Source organism: Balaenoptera ricei, chromosome 17, assembly GCF_028023285.1.
Source record: "Balaenoptera ricei isolate mBalRic1 chromosome 17, mBalRic1.hap2, whole genome shotgun sequence".
In the NCBI taxonomy this organism is placed as follows: Eukaryota; Metazoa; Chordata; class Mammalia; order Artiodactyla; family Balaenopteridae; genus Balaenoptera; species Balaenoptera ricei.
In genome coordinates, this window is record NC_082655.1 from 38,727,266 (window position 1) to 38,745,667 (window position 18,402).

General features: G+C 45.9%; 1 protein-coding gene across 3 annotated transcripts in view; it reads right to left on the reverse strand.

Annotated features, from left to right (window-relative positions):
* The window catches only part of MATN2 (matrilin 2), a 159,576-nt gene that overhangs the window by 89,334 nt on the left and 51,840 nt on the right, over positions 1 to 18,402 (reverse strand). For all 3 annotated transcript variants that reach the window (XM_059901683.1, XM_059901682.1, XM_059901681.1), the window contains exon 3: positions 9,970 to 10,539. In XM_059901683.1, the coding sequence (XP_059757666.1) occupies positions 9,970 to 10,539 (570 nt within the window). The remainder of the gene's footprint in view (positions 1 to 9,969; positions 10,540 to 18,402) is intronic.

Sequence of the window (18,402 nt, forward strand, 5' to 3'; positions counted from 1 at the left end):
TGTGGCTCACGGGCCCAGCTGCTCCGCGGCATGTGGGATCTTCCCAGACCAGGGCTCGAACCCATGTCACCTGCATTGGCAGACGGACTCTCAACCACTGCACCACCAGGGAAGCCCCCAATGTAATTTTTTAATAGGCAAAAGTATTATAAAAATTTCTGGAGTTAAAAAATGCACTCACATGTTTCCATAATCTTTATGTCTCTATTTAAAATATTTCTGGATGGACCTAGAGTCTGTCATACAGAGTGAAGTAAGTCAGAAAGAGAAAAACAAATACCGTATGCTAACACATACATATGGAATCTAAAAAAAAAAAAAAGGTTCTGAAGAACCTAGGGGCAGGACAGGAATAAAGACGCAGATATAGAGAATGGACTTGAGGACCTGGGGAGGGGGAAGGGTAAGCTGGGACGAAGTGAGAGAGTGGCATGGACATATATACACTACCAAATGTAAAATAGATAGCTAGTGGGAAGCAGCCGCATAGCACAGGGAGATCAGCTCGGTCCTTTGTGACCGCCTAGAGGGGTGGGGTAGGGAGGGTAGGAGGGAGACACAAGAGGGAAGAGATATGGGGTTATATGTATATGTATAGCTGATTCACTTTGTTATAAAGCAGAAACTAACACAACATTGTAAAGCAATTATACTCCAATAAAGATGTTAAAAAAAAAAATTTCTGGGACTTCCCTGGTGGTCCAGTGTTAAAGAATCCACCTTACAATGCAGGAGACGTGGGTTCGATCCCTGATCAGGGAACTAAGATCCCACATGCCGCGGGACAACTAGAGCCCGCGTGCCGCAAACTACAGAGCCCACGCGCCCTGGAACCTGCGCACCACAACTAGAGAAGAGAAAACCTGCACACCACAACTAGAGAGAAGCCGGCTCACCACAACGAAAGATCCTGCATGCCTCAACGAAAATCCCGAGTGCCGCAACTAAGACCCGATGCAGCCAAAAATAAGTTAAATTTTATAAATAATAATAATGGGGACTTCCCTGGTGGCGCAGTGGTTAAGAATCTATCTGCCAATGCAGGGGACATGGGTTCGAGCCCTGGTCCGGGAAGATCCCACATGCTGTGGAGCAACTAAGCCCGTGCGCCACAACTACTGAGCCCGCGTGCCACAACTACTGAAGCCCGCACGCCTACCGCCCGTGCTCTGCAACAAGAGAAGCCACCGTAATGAGAAGCCCATGCACCACAACGAAGAGTAGCCCCCGCTCACCACAGCTAGAGAAAGCCCACGCACAGCAGTGAAGACCCAACACAGCCAAAAATAAATAAATTAATTAAAAATAATAAATAAATAATATATTTCTGCGTTTAGTTTCTGAAGTACCTCGGCTTTCAGATACATTGATTCTTGCATAAGTCTGTTGGAGCTCATGAAAATTCTTATTGTTTTTTACATCTTAATTTATGACTTTATTCCATATAATTCAACCTGAACATATTTAAAATTAACAAGCATCAGCATAAGCAGAGTACAATTTATGCAAGTGTTGTCATAAACAAAAAGGATGTCCATATGTAGAAATATATTTTTATAAAGCTAAAACAGAAGAGGCTTTCAAAAGCTAAGAACAATCCCCTCACTCCAGTGCTTAGGAAAACTCAGCTACTGATGAAATCGATGGCATATCTTAAGTATATGTCCCTTTACTTCAAAGTAAGAAACATGGTGGGCAGTAAGTGAAAGTGAAACTTTTTTTTTTTTTTTAATATTTTTATTTATGTATTTATTTGGCTGTGCTGGGTCTTAGTTGCGGCATGCGAATTCTTTTTTTTTTTTTAATTTTATTTATTTATTTATTTATTTATTTATTTATGGCTGTGTTGGGTCTTCGTTTCTGTGCGAGGGCTTTCTCTAGTTGTGGCAAGTGGAGGCCACTAACTATTGTGGCCTCTCTTGCTGCGGAGCACAGGCTCCAGACTCTCAGGCTCAGCAATTGTGGCTCACGGGCCTAGTTGCTCCGCGGCATGTGGGATCTTCCCAGACCAGGGCTTGAACCCGTGTCCCCTGCACTGGCAGGCAGATTCTCAACTACTGCGCCACCAGGGAAGCCCGAAAGTAAAACTTTTTAATTTCATAATACAATTTAGAATGATTGTTCTGAGTTTACGATTGACTGTGTTTTAATTCCTGTTAGGATACAGATAATGTTAGGAAAGTTCATAGATTAAATCCAATCAGTCATTTTTACTTCAGAGTGAAAGAAATATGTTTTTGTGACCATGGGCAATTTTCTTAACTTCTTTCTATTAAATGGGAGTAAAAATAGTACCAACCTCATAAGGGCCTTGTAAGGGTTACAAATAATTAAGATGGTAAAGTGCTTAAAACATAGCGCAGGGGAATGCTTGATATGCGTTAACTGTATGTAGCAAAGGAGAAGCATGGTGGACTTTTGTTTTATTTTACATACCTGGGTTCATCCTATATATATTCATCTTCACCTTGGTTTTTCACTCAGCATTAATAACAGATTCTATCTCTATTGATATATACTATCTTTCATGGAACCTAAGATGCACCCAATTTCCGAGATGTTAAAGTGTGAGGACACATACATTGATCCTCAGTATTCACAGATTCCACATTTGAGAATTTGCCTACTTGCAAACGTTTATTTGTTACCCTAAAATCAATACTCAGAGTGCTTTCATCATCATTCGTGGACGCACTCAGAGCGATGAAAAATTTAGGTCGCCAGCTGAGGTTGAACAAGACGATGCTCTCTCTGCATTCTTGTTTCTGCTCTCAGACTGTGAATGAGTATCCTTTTCAAGTGCCACACTGTTTGCATTTTTGTGCTTTTTTGTTGATGATTTTGCTGTTTCAAATGGCCCCAAGTGTAGTGCTGAAGTGTTGGTGTTTGCTGAAGTGAAGTGTGTCTGGTGTTCCTAAGTGCAAGGAGGCTATGATGTGCCTTATGGAGAAAATGTGTGTTTGATAAATTTCATTCGGGCAAGAGTGATAGTGCTGTTGGCTGTGAATTCAATGTTAATGAATCAACAGTATATAAATAAGGTGTCTTTACACAGAAACACACATAAAACAAGATTATGTATTGATCAGTTGACAACAGTGTTGGACCAGAGGCTCCGAGGAACCTAAATCTGTATTTCCCCTAGGAGCTGTGGTTCAGTACTTGCTACTTCAGTCAGCGTTCACCATGACGTTATAGAACATAATTACCAAGAACAATGAGAATCAACTGTACACCTTAGCTTTGATCAAATACATTTGATCTAGTTCATTCCTTTTAATTGCTTTATCCATTGGTCATATGACTAGTCCTCATTATATTTAGCCATTTCCCCACCAGTCCACAGTTTCGCTTTCCCAATGCTGTGATGAACCGTCTTAAACACATCTCCTTGAGCACATGTGCAGTTGTTTCTCTAGGACCGGGTCCTACTTTATTTTTTTTTTTGGCTGCGTTGGGTCTTCATTGCTGCGCAAGGGCTTTCTCTAGTTGTGGCGAGCGGGGTCTACTCTGCATTGCGGTGCACGGGCTTCTTATTGTGGTGGCTTCTCTTGTTGTGGATCAGTGGCTCTAGGCGCGCGGGCTTCAGTAGTTGCAGCACGCAGGCTCAGTAGTTGTGGCGCACGGGTTTAGTTGCTCCGCAGCATGTGGGATGTTCCCAGACCAGGGCTCGAACCCATGTCCCCTGCATTGGCAGGCAGATTCTTAACCATTGCGCCACAGGGAAGTTCCTGGGTCCTACTTTAAATAGATATCACCTCACTGTCTTGCAAGGTAGTTTATACCAGCAATGCATGAGAGTAATGATGCTCACCTCCTCAAAACTTCAGCACTCAGGATTATCAAACGTTAAGATTTTGACCGTGTTAAGAGGGAAAAATCATTATCCTGTTTTTAATTTGCATTTGCTTTGCACCCTGGAAGGCTCTCTTCTTTTCCTAGGCTGCTGGAGTCAAATTACCCACGGGCATAGAGGCGTTCTTATGCAACTCCCCGCATGTCACTATTTTCCTCCATAATGAAGAAAATCTAAAGTCTAGACAACTGGCAACACAGCCGTTATCCACTGGTATGAGGCCCAAGTGATGACCCTGCTGCCTGACTTCTCACCGAGACCCTGACAGATAATTATTTTGACAGGAGATGTGAGGCAGAGGAAATACCTGCTGGGCAGCAGACAGCACAGTGGTGATGAGAAAGGCTTCTGGAAATAAGACTACAGCTGAGCTTCACCATGACCTTGTATGAATTACTTAATTACTCTGAACTCCACTTTCTTCACCTGTCAAATAGGGAAATTAAAAGAACTATTGCATAGGGTTTTGGAGTGACAGCTTGTTACTAAGGCTTGTCTTGGCCATGTACGATAAAAGAAATTGGACCCAGGAGACTGCCCCACGTACCACAAAAGAAACTGAAACCAGAAACCTGGTGTAATGGAAAGAGAACTGGGTCAGAAGCCAGAAGACAGGTGCTCTAGTTCCCCTCTGCCTCAAACAAGTGAGGGAAGTTCATGTAAGTTGCGTAGCTCTTTTTGGCTTATTTCTTTACCTGTAGAATCAAGGCATGTATGATGTCCAGGGACCTTCAGTACAGACACTGAATTATTTTCTAGAAGCTGCCTTCCTTCTCATTCCAAATGCGTGCTGACTGGGGGAGCGGCTGTGTTGGTGTGAGGTAGCCCCTCTCCTGGCCACTGTTGGGTGTTCAGGGTCTGACAGTCAAGAGTCTTTTCTTGGCATTTAGCCACTAGAATTGAGGAAAAGGGGGTTTATACCGAGGGCAAGCATATCTGGGGGCTGACAGGGTGCATGCTCTCTGCCCATGGACCAGAGACGTCCAAGGGGAAGCAGAGTAGGGGTGGAGAGAAAGCAAAGCTGTCATTCACTGTGCGTCTCCTTATTTCCATGAGTAATATAACACAATCCGCCCTTCTAAAGCTAGTTCAAGTTGAATTTCTATTACTTTCAACCAAAAGAATCCCAAACATTTTTACTAAGGTAGTATAAAAGTTTTCCACCTGTAAAATTCTACAGATGAGGAATCGGTGATACTAAGAGCATCTGGCCCTAATGCCTTGCCCTCCCGTGGGGCAGGCCTTTGTGATGTGACTGAAGGGGGCACAAGAGTCCTGCCTCCTACGGCAGGTGGTCTCACACCTCAGAAGGCCTTGTAGGTTGAAGCTGGGTCAAGGCTTTGCATTCAGCGGGAGAAATCACTAATCAGCAGACTTAAGTCTTTGGCAGGATTGGATTTTTAACCAGGCGATCTGAATGTTCATAAGTGTTTATTAATGACTGTGTGATTGACTAAAGGAATGATCAAAGGAGTGGTGGGCTGACTGGGGGTCTTGAAAGGAACAATTACTGGGTACGGAAAGTCAAGGCCTGTGGAAGTCCATCTGGCCTCCCACTTAGCAACAGGGCCTTGAAGGGCTGCAGTAAGTGTGGACTTTACCCAGGCTGGTTGATGGGAGGTGTGTCTTAGGAACACTGTTAGGGCCTTCAATAGTGCCTGATAAAGCAGATACCAAGAGGTTAAGTAAAAGCAGCCCTGGGAATTCCCTGGCGGTCCAGTGGTTAGGACTCTGCGCTTTCACTGCCGAGGGCGAGGGTTCAATCCCTGGTGGGGGAACTAGGATCTTGCAAGTTGCTTGGTGCGGCCAAAAAAAAAAAAAAAAAAAGGCAGCCCTGCCCAGGTTGCAAGTCATCAGAAGGCTCAGAATAGACATGCATTTTTCAGCCCCTAGATTCAGTGTCCTCTCTCACTGGGTGGCAGAAATGGTGGGCCCCAGGATGGGTAGGTTTTGGTCATCTTGTAGACAGGGCCTCATTCACAGGAGGCCTCTAAGATTCTCTTGGAGGTCTTGGAGCGGCCTGAGAATGCAACCTCAGGAGCTCCCCTGCCCCCAGCTGTGGCTGGTGCGGGAATTCACTGCCTGTGGGTACAAAGCCACCCCTGTGCCTGAGTTCACGTCCACACAGCCAGTGAGCACAAGAGCCTACTCTCTTCCTAACTGTACGATAAAGGTTCCTGTCTTGATCACTCCTGGAAATACCCTGTCCCCACCGATCCACCGATCCAGCAGCGGTTTTCGGTTCTGCCCAAAAGCACACAAGCCTCCGCTCAGTTTCCCTCTGAAATCCCTTCTCTAGGTGCACTTTGACCTCCACATCCCTGCCTAGCCTCTCATCAGCATTTCTCAAGCTGTGGGTTGTGTCTCCTTAGCAGGTCACGAAATTAACAGAGACTCTGGACTCATTTTTTTGTTTTTGTTTTTAAATGAAATAGAAAAAAACTATTAAACATATCATTCTTTTCCTGGCTTACTGCAATCGCCCTCCCTACACATCTCTAGCCGGTAAACTCCTACTCTCTTTTTTTTTTTTTTTTTTTAATTATATATTTATTTAATTTATTTTTGGCTGCGTCGGGTCTTAGTTGCAGCATGCGGGATCTTCGTTGAGGCACGCAGGATCTTTTCGTTGCTGCGTGCGGGCTTCTCTCTAGTTGTGGCGTGCGGGTTTTCTCTTGCTTAGATGTGGCGCGCAGGCTCCAGGGCACGTGGGCTCTGTACTTTGCGGCACGCAGGTTCTCTAGTTGAGGCACGCGAGCTCAGTAGTTAGGCACACAGGCTTAGCTGCTCCACGGCATGTGGGATCTTAGTTCCCTGACCAGGGATCGAACCCGCATCCCCTGCATTGTAAGGAGGATTCTTTACCACTGGGCCACCAGGGAAGTACCCCCTACTCCTCTTTCAAGTCTGTGTAGCACATAGTAGTTAAGATGTAGGTTCTGAGCCAGAATGCCTGGGTTCACACCTCAACTCTGCCACTTTGTGCTATGTGACCTTGGACAAGTTACTGAACTCCTCTGGGTCTCTATTTCCTCTTCTGTAAAATGGGAATTATAGGAGCACCTACTTCACAGGTTTGTTGTGAGAATAAAATGAGTTAACATACACTAATAGCGCAAAACAGCAATGCACATATTAATATCAATAAGTGTTAGGTATAATCATTATTATCTCTTTAAAGCTCTCCTGGACTCCCTAGGCAGACCCTGGCATTCTTTGATCAGAGGGCCCCCAGTGCCAGGTGACTTCCCAAGGCCTCTGAAGTGCATACTTCATATAGCCAACATCCCATTTCTCTGGGATGAGAGCGTCTTCCCACCAGCCTGAAACCCTCAGACCTGGCAGGTGGAGGGTAAGAGTTCTGAAGCCAGAGAGACTCCAACTCTGCCACCTGGAGCCACTTGTCCTTTCTAAGCCCCAGTTTCTACTTCTGTAAAATGGGGTAATAATAGTACCTGCTTCACAGGGCTGTTATAAGTATTCAATGAAATAACATATTGGAAAGTACCTAGCCCAGGACAAAATTGGCTGTTATTCTCAGAGTGTAGCTCAATAAATGTTTAAGGAACAAATGAGACTTCCAAAACCCAAGAGAACTGCCATCTGCAACATGGTAGACGCTGTTGTCTGAGGATTGGAGGGCAGGTCAAAGCTGAGGCCACCTGCCTACCCTGCTGGTCCTTCGTGTGTTTGACTGTAATCATACACAACATGGTGCACACTGAATGGGGCTCTACAGTTTATAACGCCTGTTCACACATCTAGTCTCCGCAGGTAAAATCCCCAGTTTACAGATGTGCTCAGCACCTATACAGCTGGCAGGTGGGGTCATTGAAATCTCAGTCTGTCCCTCCCCATCGCAAAGGCTTCCCATCAAACTCCGAGGTGAATATCAACCTCAGAGCTGGTGTGCCTAGCATGGTTGGACTGCGGAGGCTGTCTGCAGAAAACCGTTTACCTTAAAAGAGGAATTTCTATCTCCCAATGCGAAGAGGAATGAAATGAGCAGGAGGTTTGGAAGTAGAACCCACCATCTCCTGGCTGCTTGGGAATTCACTTAACAAGTTTACAGTCCTGTGAAAGGGAGGGATAGCATCGTGCTGCCTCCCCAGATTTTCGTGAGGATAAAGTGCGAAAACACAAGAGAAAGTGCTTTGTAAATGTTAGTTATTGCGATCCTTACTGCACGGTTGATGAAGAGGCCCCGGGGCCTCCTTCACCTTTCAAGACAGTTGACAAGTCTGCTCAGCGGAGCCCTGCAATGAGGAGAGACAGGAGCTGGTCTTCTGTGGGGTAGGAAGGGGGATTCAGTTCCCGGGCCCTAACAAATGAATGAATGAATGGCACAATACTGATGTTTTCTTAGAGCTTCAAGATTACAGAAACGGGAGTAGCCAAACTGCCTTTTAATTTTGCTGCCAGGCCATAAAGCACAGAGAAGCTTCTTCTACGAACAAGTCCACATCCTCAGCCTCATATTACCTTTCCCTTTGCTGAGCAATTCAGAGAGCTTATAAAAGAACTCATCCATTAACATTTTTCCAAGACAACTGAATAAACACGTCAAAACTGTTACAGAACCAATTTCTTTTTTTAATGTTTCCAGGAAAGGGGGAATATAAATTCTGCAGAAGTCATTTAAAGTCATAAAACCTTAAAAATGTTTGCAGTGCATTCTACTGGCTGAAGTTTTCCAGGTGACTCAGGCCACGGCACGCCACAGAGACCCAGCCCCTCTGCGGCGCCAGGGAAATGGCACTTCTGAATGTTTTCCAAGTGACACTGCAGAGCAAAAGTTTCTTTTTCCTTCATGGCCTTGATTTTTTTAAGTAAAACTTTTGATTTTGGAGTCAAGAATTCATGGGGTCTCTGCTTTTTGAAGTTAGTTTTCAGCAGAGAATTTTTTAAAAAGACGTCAAAAGCACACCGTACTTCCTTCCTGAGGCTTTGACAGGGTCGGGGGAGGTTGGTGGTTGGGGGGTCTTTCTAGGCCTTGTCACATTCTGAGAACTGGTCTAAAGGTTCCTGCTCCCGGTGAGTTGGAGATGAGTCTGGTCCTTCAGGTCATTCTCCATGCAGACTCCAGGGAAATACTAGTCATTTCAGAATAGATACTTGCTTTTGTTTTCCCATCGAAGAAGCATGGCAGTTGGAGGGGACAGGGACCAATGCGGGTGGGCAAAGCTGGATTGGACACTGTTTACCAGGTCAGGAGGCTTGTTTCCCATTTCCAGGGACTAGTGTGGAGCCTGGGTTGGCAGCCTGGCGCCCTGCCCTTCTGGAGGAGAAAAGGACGAGAAGACGGTGGCAGAAGCAGGAAACTGGGGAGAGGGCAAGTTGACCTGCTGGGAAAGCTGAGGCAGGAGCTCGGCTTGGAGGTAGCTGGGAGGAGTCTGGCAAGAAAGGGTGAAAGAAGCCTTGGGGAGGGAAGGGTGAGAAAGCAAGACGGCGAAGAAGACCCTTAAAGCAGAAGAATGCAGCTCAAGGACTTGGGGAGGCATGTCCTTGCAGAAGGAGTCGGGAGGCACCTGCCATCCTACCAGGTGGGAAGGTACCAGGAGCACATCTTGGTCTTCCCCGTACACTGGGCTGCTTTCTGGGTTGAGAAAACATCCACTGCTAGCACCACCATGGGGCAAAAATGCTCAGTATTCCACACCATCCAAGGAGAAGTTATGTTATTATTTTTGCCCTCCCATTCCCATGCTTACCACAACTCATGAATTCCAACCTAGGGAATGCCAGGGCAAGCCAATGTGCTGGAGAAAAACTTCACCTATCTACTGTTACTCATTCTGCAGTTTGAGCGTAAATGTCCCTTCCTCAGGGAAATCTCCCTGAGCCCCCTGGCCTAGGTCAGGGCCTGTCCTGAATTCTTCCTCCGTTACACTGTTAGAACTGCAGTTACTTACTTACTTGTATAACTGCATCCTTAGTATGTCTCCTTGGCCAGAGCGTGAGCCCCAAGAGAGCACCGTGTCTACCTTGGCCTTTGCTAAACACCCCTTGCCAGCCCGGTACCCGGGACCAGGTTAGCACAGAATGAACACTGGAAGATGAATGAACTCATCCTAATGATTCCCTGAGAAGAGCCCCAGAGAAACAGGACTTACTGCACAACTTGTTCTGGAACACTGAGGTCAGCGACTCAATCTGGCTGAAGTTGGCCACCAGGAAGACGTGGTCCTCGTGCGGCTCGCTCCCGATGGCCTTCAGCGTGTTGAGGTCCACTTGGCCCACGCCGATGGCAAAGATCAGGATGCCTGTGTCCCGGGCCTTTGCAGCCACCTCGGCCACCGAGTCCTGGGGCCTCCCATCGGTCACAATCATTATGACCCGCGGCACGTTCTCCCTCAGTGGCCGGGCACCCTCTGCTTCTGAGAATGCGATGTTCAGGGCGTACTGGATGGCCAGCCCCGTCATGGTGCCCGTGGACAGATGCCGCATCCTCTTGACGGCGTGCTCCACCTCGGACTTTCTCTTGAAGGTCTTGAGGGAGAACTCGTTCTTGACGGTGCTGCCATATTGGAGCAGGCCCACCCGGGTGACGTCAGGGCCAATGTCCAAGAACTGCAAGATGTCCACGATGAACTCCTTGACCTTTGCATAGTCGTGGGTGTTGACGCTGCGGGAACTGTCAATGATGAAGACCACGTCTGCCCGCTTGTTCTCACAGGAGCTCTCTGGGGAAAGAGGGGAGGGCAAACGCATCAGAAGAGTGTTAAGCATAAACACACACTACTATATATAAAATAGATAACCAACAAGGACCCACTGTATAGCACAGGGAACTCTACTCAATATTTTGTAATAACGTATAAGGGAAGAGAATCTGAAGAAGTTATATATACATATATATATGTATAACTGAATCACTGTGCTGTATACCTGAAACTAACACGATATTGTAAATCAAATATACTTCAATTAAAAATAAAGAAAAGAAAAGGAAAGGAATGAAAAGAAGAGTGTTAAGGACCCAGTGCAGGTTGGAAATCCTAGGGCCAGGGATCACCTTTCAAACCTCCCGTCTTCGTTTTTCTTCCCCCCTTGGGAAGGTTGTAAGGGTGTATATGTGCGTGACTGGGTGATCATCAGTACTGGCAACAAAGATACTATTTCTTTTTACAAGATAAATGAACTTCAGTTTCTAGAAAGTCATCAATGCAGTTTTCAGGTGGGCAAACACCTGAGCAGGGTCAAAATTACTTTATTATTTACTGCACAGCACGTAGGTTTGGCTGGATACTGCAGAGAGTATAGAAGACACTTGGGGGGGCAACCCAAATCAAGAAGCTTACAGTCTACCTGGGGAGACTTAATTACTGGAACAAGGAAAGAATAACTAGTATGAAACTATGTGGTGCCGACACTAGATGTTCAAAGAACAGGGATATTAGTGGGCTGGAGTCAAGGAGATGGGACACGAGCTGGCTTTACAGATGCATAGAGTTTGGACTGAGAGAAGGAACACATGGAGACGGACACATGAACAAAAGCCCAAGATGGCATGAATAGAGTGGATAAAAGAACGAGTGATGAAGGCCCTGCTAGGAGTTACGGATAGGAATTAAGTTGGAGGGGTAGCATGAAGCCAGTTACAAAATGACTTTAAATTCAGACTGAAATTTGTACATGATGCCACAGGTGATGGGCATAATATGATTAGCATTATATTATGTAACTTATCTCTTCTGTAGGGAAGTTACATAATAAAAAGTCAATTGAGTGGGGCAGAAGTTTATCGAGAGGATATGGACAAAAGGGAACCCTCCTACACTGTTGGTGGGAATGTAAATTGGTGCAGCCACTGTGGAAAACAATATGAAGGTTCCTCAAAAAACTAAAAATAGAACTACCATATGACCGAGCAATTCTACTCCTGGGTATATATCTGATAAAAACAGAAATACTAATTCAAAAAGATATATGCACCCCAATGTTCATTGCAGCTCTATTTACAATTGCCAAGATATGGAAGCAACCTAAGTGTCCATCGACAGATGAATGAATAAAGAAGATATGGTGTGTGTGTGTGTATATATATACACACACACACACACACTGGAATACTACTCAGCCACAGAAAGAATGAAATTCTGCCATTTTCAACTACGTGGATGGACTTGGAGGGCATTATGCTAAGTGAAATAAGTCAGACAGAGAAAGGCAAATACTGTATGATATCATTTATATGTGAAATCTAAAAAAATAAAACTAGTGAATAAAGCAAAAAAGAAACAGACTCACATATGTAGAGAACAAACTAGTGGTTACCAGTGGGGAGAGGGAAGGGGGAGGGGCAATATAGGGGTAAGGGATAAAGAGGTACAAACTACTATGTATAAAATGAATAAGTTACAAGGATATATTGTACAGCACAGGGAATATAGCCAATATTTTATGACTATAAATGGAGTATAACCTTTGAAAACTGTGAATCACTATGTTGCACACCTGTAACTTATAAAATATTGCACATCAACTCTACCTCAGTCTTTTTAAAAAAAGCGAAAAAAAAAAAAAATAGTTGAGTCAGGCAGGGGTTTGCAGGGTGGACAATCCAGACCATTTTTGCACAAATCTGGTTGAGAGAGAAACTTAATCTCAACCAGGGGCGGGTGGTCGGGGGAGGGAGGTGGGAGCAGTAGTGGAAATGGAGAAGGTACCTGGCCAAGAAACATTTCAACAAAGGGCACAGTTAAATTGGAAAAAGGCAAATGTTGAAGTCTCTCCCTTACCACCACAATCGCTGTACTCAAGCGCGCAAGCAAGAAGGCATTCTGGGAAGCGGGTGAGATTGGATGAGACGAGAGGCCTCTGGCCTCACAGGGTGGAGGCCGGGCGTTCCTGTTGGGATTTCTCAGATGTTCGGAGCTATGGCCTCCAGCCCCTCCCCCCTCCCCCTCCCTTTCCCAGACTTCCCACTGCTAAATCCGGATTTGATAGGGATTAGAAAAGGGATCTCAAATGCTTGCCCTGAATCCCAATCACTGCAGCTGCAGCAAGAAAGAGGGAGAAAATCAGAAATGAAGCAGTGAACCCAGTCATTAAAATGAGAAGTGGAAAAGGCGGCTGAGGTCATCCCAACCAGGCCGGCCTGCCAGGTCGTGACTCGCCCCTGAGCGCCTGCACACACACCTCATGCATCGCAGCCTCACAAGTCTAACAATTTTAGGGGAGGAAGCACGCCCGCATGCCGGCATCATGGCAGAAAGCCAACCTTCTGTGGCACCCACATATAACACTGGAGGCTGGGTGAATTTAAGGTGAGTTTCTCAAACCAGAGCTCCCAGAAACTGCCCTTGAGGACGCAGGGAGAAGATCAATATCAACCCTGACATTTGCAGGGTGTTTTAACATCTTTACTCCAGAGAGCTTTCATCGCTACGGTCTCATTTGATTTCCAGAATAAGCTCTTAAGAAAGGAGCTAGGAGTACCGTACCCATTGGACAGATGAGAACATGAAGGCACTGAGAGTTTGAAAATCTCTTATAATTTAGAAAAAGAAAACCTATATGGAGACAACACCAACACCCATCTCACTGGGTGGTTGTGAGGATCTCAGGAAATGCTGTGGGTAAAGAGCTTAGCCTTGGGCCCAGCATGTGGAAACCCCCAATACGTGGGAGCTGCATATGCAGGCTCTGCTCGGCCCACACCGCCCCCCAAGTCCACACCTTCCTAGGCCCAGGCTGGGGAGGGGCAGGGCTGCTGCTGCTGTGCAGTTTGTGCTGCCCAAGGAAGCAAGGGGCCTGAAATCCAGGCTAGCTCTGAGCCCCAGGGGCTGTGTCCACCCTGAGAGGCACCTGGAGGGAGTGCCTTTCTCTAATTTTCACAAAGGTGTCTATGGTCTAGCACGTGGTCCCGGGCCAGAGCAAAGCATGACAGACCTGCGGGTCTCTGGAAAGAGGACAAGGGCCAGGACTGAGGCTAGCCCCACTCCAGGAGCCACACCTGCCCCCCATTTCAGTCTGAACTTAATGCAGGGAGGATGTGACCCAATGACCTCCACCTGCTCAGGAGGACGGGAACCAGCCCAGACCCTGCCACGGAGGAGGATATTAATGAAAGACTCCTTGGAAGGGAGACAGGGAAAGAGTCTGCAGACTGGTTCCCTAAGAACTCTCCTTCTCTGGAAATCTTTGGAAGCAGGGGATCCTCTGGGACTGGGGTTGTTACTGTGGGTCTTAGTCATGGTGTCCGCATCCCAGGAAGCATCACGATCAATTTAAAGGGAAGCCTGGAAGCTCCACGGGGAATTATGTGCTCAACTGGATTAGCTCCCATCAAAACAAATGGGGAGTTTCCACGATGCCTGGCGTTTACAAAAACACCACAAAGGTTCGAAATAGAGTTGCAGGGAACCTCCAGAGAGCAGTGATTGTGAGTTGGAAACGACGAGTCCTGGCAGCCCAAGTGACCGAGTTTCTTCAGGATGTCTCCTCGGGTCCCTCGAGAGCTCAGAAGCTCTGCAGCTTGTCCCTGAAAGGGCCAGTTCAGTGGTTCTCAAACTCGAGGTGCCTCCCAGTTCCCAGGAGGACTTGTTAAAAACTAAGGTCAGCGGGCCTCACTTCCAGAGTTTCTGATTCTGTAGGTCTAGGCTGGCACCTGAAAATGTGCATTTCTAGCAAGTTCCTAGGTGAAGTTGATGCCACTGGTCCAGGGACCACACTCTGAGAAACCACTAGTTTAGGAACTAGAGAGATTTCCGGAGAAACAAAGTTCTGGCAAGTCTTGATCTCATATCTCACTGTGAATTCCCCAACGTGGGAAACTAATCATCTCTATAGCCATGCGGTAGGAATACAGTAAGTCTTCAGTCAACATTTGTGGAGTTAAATGGAATTCTGGGTGGTGGAGCAAGGTTTCAGGTGGAAGGGACTGAGTCAGAGCAGGCAATTCGAGGAGGTGGATTAAAACCACAGAGGCAAAAAGTGCTGGAGCAGGTCTCTGGGTCCTGCTAACAGAGTCACAGATTCTAGGACCCAAATCTTTGCCATTTTATGGGGGAGCATAGCCACTTTTGAACTTCTGGTCCATGGACTCACAGACTAATAAAATCTTAGAGCTGGAGGGTCTAAATAGAGTCCAAGTTATTCACTTTACAGAAGGGGAAACTGAGGCCCAGGCAGGTGACTCTATCTCCACGAGGCCTCATGGCTCATTAGGATCAGACCTGGGACCATCCTGGTGCCTTTCCCCCATGTCATGGTGGGCATCTGGGAAAACTCTCAATACCGCTGACATTACAATACAAGCTTTGTAAATACTTGGGGACATTCTGAAATACGTGCCTCACAGTTTCTCCACATGGGGACTGCTGAGAGATGTTTCCAGAAAATGGGCTCTCCTCTGTGCGTGTTCCTTTCACATACTGGTTCTGATAAACAGCCTCCCTCCCTGTCTCAGCCTGTGAGAAGAACACACACGATCTTCCTTCTCACCCCTCACAACAGACTTTCCACAGCAGTTGGAAGAGGGTTTCTGGGCACATCATAAAAACGTCATGCCTTGAACCAAAAGAGTAACGGTCTGAGCCTTGTGAACAGTACTTCCAGTTCTGTCAGCTTGACTCTACAGCCTACTCAATGGGCAAACAAGTGTCTCTTCCCCCTGCAGAGAAGGTGAACCTGAGCCAGAACAATTTTAAGCAACATTCCCACCCCAGCAGGATTACAACGTGCAGCCTTGGAACTATTTCCTTCCTCTCAGGATTGCAGATTTGTTGCTAATTGGTCTCCCTTGCTGCAGCTCTATTTAATTACGGCTGTGTAATTGTACAGTAAGTGTTTGGTACCATCTGCCTGGAGAGGTCAGGGCATGTTTAGAGAAGGAAGGTATGTCAATCTCGATGACAAGGGTAAAATAATTTCATCCAGAGACTGAAAGGGGCTCTGAAATGCTCAGTGAAACAGCAGCAGAGTCCTATGACCTCAGGGCAAGCCCAGCCAATTCCACTTTCTGTCCATGTGGTCTTAAACCTCTCCTTCACCTCTTTGACCCTCAGTCTCTTCTGCGAAATGAGAATAACAATACCTCACAGGGCTATCGGGATACTCAAAAGAGAATATAATAATAATTTATAGCTACTGTTTATCGAGCACTTAATAAGTACCTGGCCTTGTTCTGAGTACTTTTACACGGGATGGCTTATTTATTTCACACCCAACTTAGCAAGTAGGTACTATTCCCATTTTACAGATGAGAACAATGAGTCTAGAAAGGTTAGATATCTAGCTCAGGGCCTCATACTTAGGAGGAGCCCGGATCTGAACTCATCTTGTCTGGCTCTGTAGCCCACACTCTTAACCACCAAGCAATGCTCAGAAAGGATTCTGTCCTTTTAGACCTGCCTTTCCCAGCACACTCAAGATGCACCAGAACTGCACTGGCTCTCTGGGGTCAATTCTTTCCTTCCCTGGAATCAGGGCCTGAAAGCTATGGCTCAAAATTGGCTGTCTCCTGCCAACTGCTTCTCCCCTGCTAAATGCTTATTTGTATTTTTTTAAGATTTAATAAAATGATGAAAACAGATGCTCGCCTCTCTGAATAGCAGCAGCTCAGCACATGAGGCTGCTAGTGGTTCACATTCTCATGCACTTAACTTGCCTACTGTGAGATTAGTAGGAGCTGGGCCCTGGGGGAGACAGAAGAATGGGACAGGTATGACAGAAAGTCGATCACCGATCGTTGATGGAACAGGAGAAACATGATCTGGACAACAGGCAAATGCCCAGGGTGGGGTGAAGAAGGGAAATGGATTTCAGAAAATGTGATGCTTCCTAACAATTCCCAGCAAAGTTCCCACAAGTAGATGGTTTGTGGGCACTTTAAAAAAAGAACTGTGAAAAATATAATGATACAAGGGGGAAAAATGGAATAATTTCTAGGACAGTGCAAGAGTGGATGGACGAGGGGACTGAAGTATGATTTCCAGGTGACACTAAAGGCCAACTTGAGGGTGGTGAGCATGAAACTGAAGGGACACCGATAGCATGTGGTGTGTTTTGCTCCGGCTACACTCAGCTGCACAGGAACAGGGGAAAAGCAGGCAGAAGTTGATATAACCAGGGTTGTCATTTAGCCAAGTGAGAGTGATGAATCAGGAGAGTGACAAAGGTAGGCAACAGAACGACTATAAAGATTTCCTATGGAATTAAACTGGGGGAACAGGAAGTAGAAGACAGGAAGGGGTGAAGGGCAGAGAAAAAGCAGCAGGGCCAATGGATTGAAAGTCCAGATGAGGTCACAGGATTGTTGAATCCTAGAAGGGGTGAGCTGGGTAAATAGGAGGTTTAAATTGAGATGATGAAGGGACTGCAGTTATTATAATCACAGGGTCAGGAGTATGGTAAGAGAGGTAAATGGCTGAGATATGGTGGAGGACACGAATACTCCAGTAATGATCCCTCAAAGGGGGCATCATTCATGTGGATATTGAAATCACCAAGAACTATGACAAGAGTAACGTTGGAGAAAGTGGCAAGGAGCCGAGAGCTAAAACTGGTTTTACAACTAGGACTAACCAGAGGGTTTTCTTTAACTCCCTAAGAGTGACCAGAGACACTTTGGAACATGATTCAAAGGTCATAAAGGGACAGAGAAAAAACTAGCTCACCAAGAGTTTCAAAGGGAGAAAAGCCGTTTTATAATTACAGAAAGCGGGGGTGGCGGTAGGGAGAACTTGATGATTTTGAGCCAGCAGGAGACTGAGAAGGGAAAAAAAGCATGCACAATTCATGTATTTACTCCTAGTTAGGATGGATCAGGAGAATCAGAGGAAATCTATAGTTTGTATCTCAGCAAGACAAATAATTGACTCCAGTGAGGAAGAAATGCAGATTCCACATATTTAGACCAGTTAGGTAGAACAGTTAAATAAAGCCAATCTTTGAACAAATATTTAGTGAGAACCTATTGTGTGTCAGGCTCTGGGAATATAACAAAGGAAAGACTCCCAATTGTTAACAGCAGGCATACAGACCATGATAACAGGATACAATAAAATAGGCAGACTAAAAAGATAAGTAGGATTCTCAGAGAGAGAGGGAGGGCATGGCTGACTACCTCTGGGTGTAGGTACCCAGGCTCCAGGGCAGGATTAGCAATGTCCCCTTTCTTTTTTACCTTGTCCCTGGCAGACATTACTAATCAATTCCCACCCTCTCCCACTCAGCCTGGACTCAGCCTCAGGATCCTTTCAACACTGCCCTGCAAGTACCTACAGACAATGAAATGGAATCATTTTGCCAACCTGGTTTTAGAGTCTGGGGCTCTCCAACAAAGGTTGAAGTACTCAATTTTATCTACTTCTAAGAAACTGAATAAAGGTAAGTTAGCTAATCATACTTTTGAGAATTATCTGATAATTAGTGCTAACTTACTACTATTCAATGAGAAATAATAAGGGCGGCCACGTCGACGGCCTGCACATGAACTTTTAGGTAAAGTCACACTTATGATGGAAGGCTGCTGGTGGGCATGGGGTCAGAGCAAAGGAAATAGAAATGTCCTAAGAAATAGTCTCCTCGGGCTTCCCTGG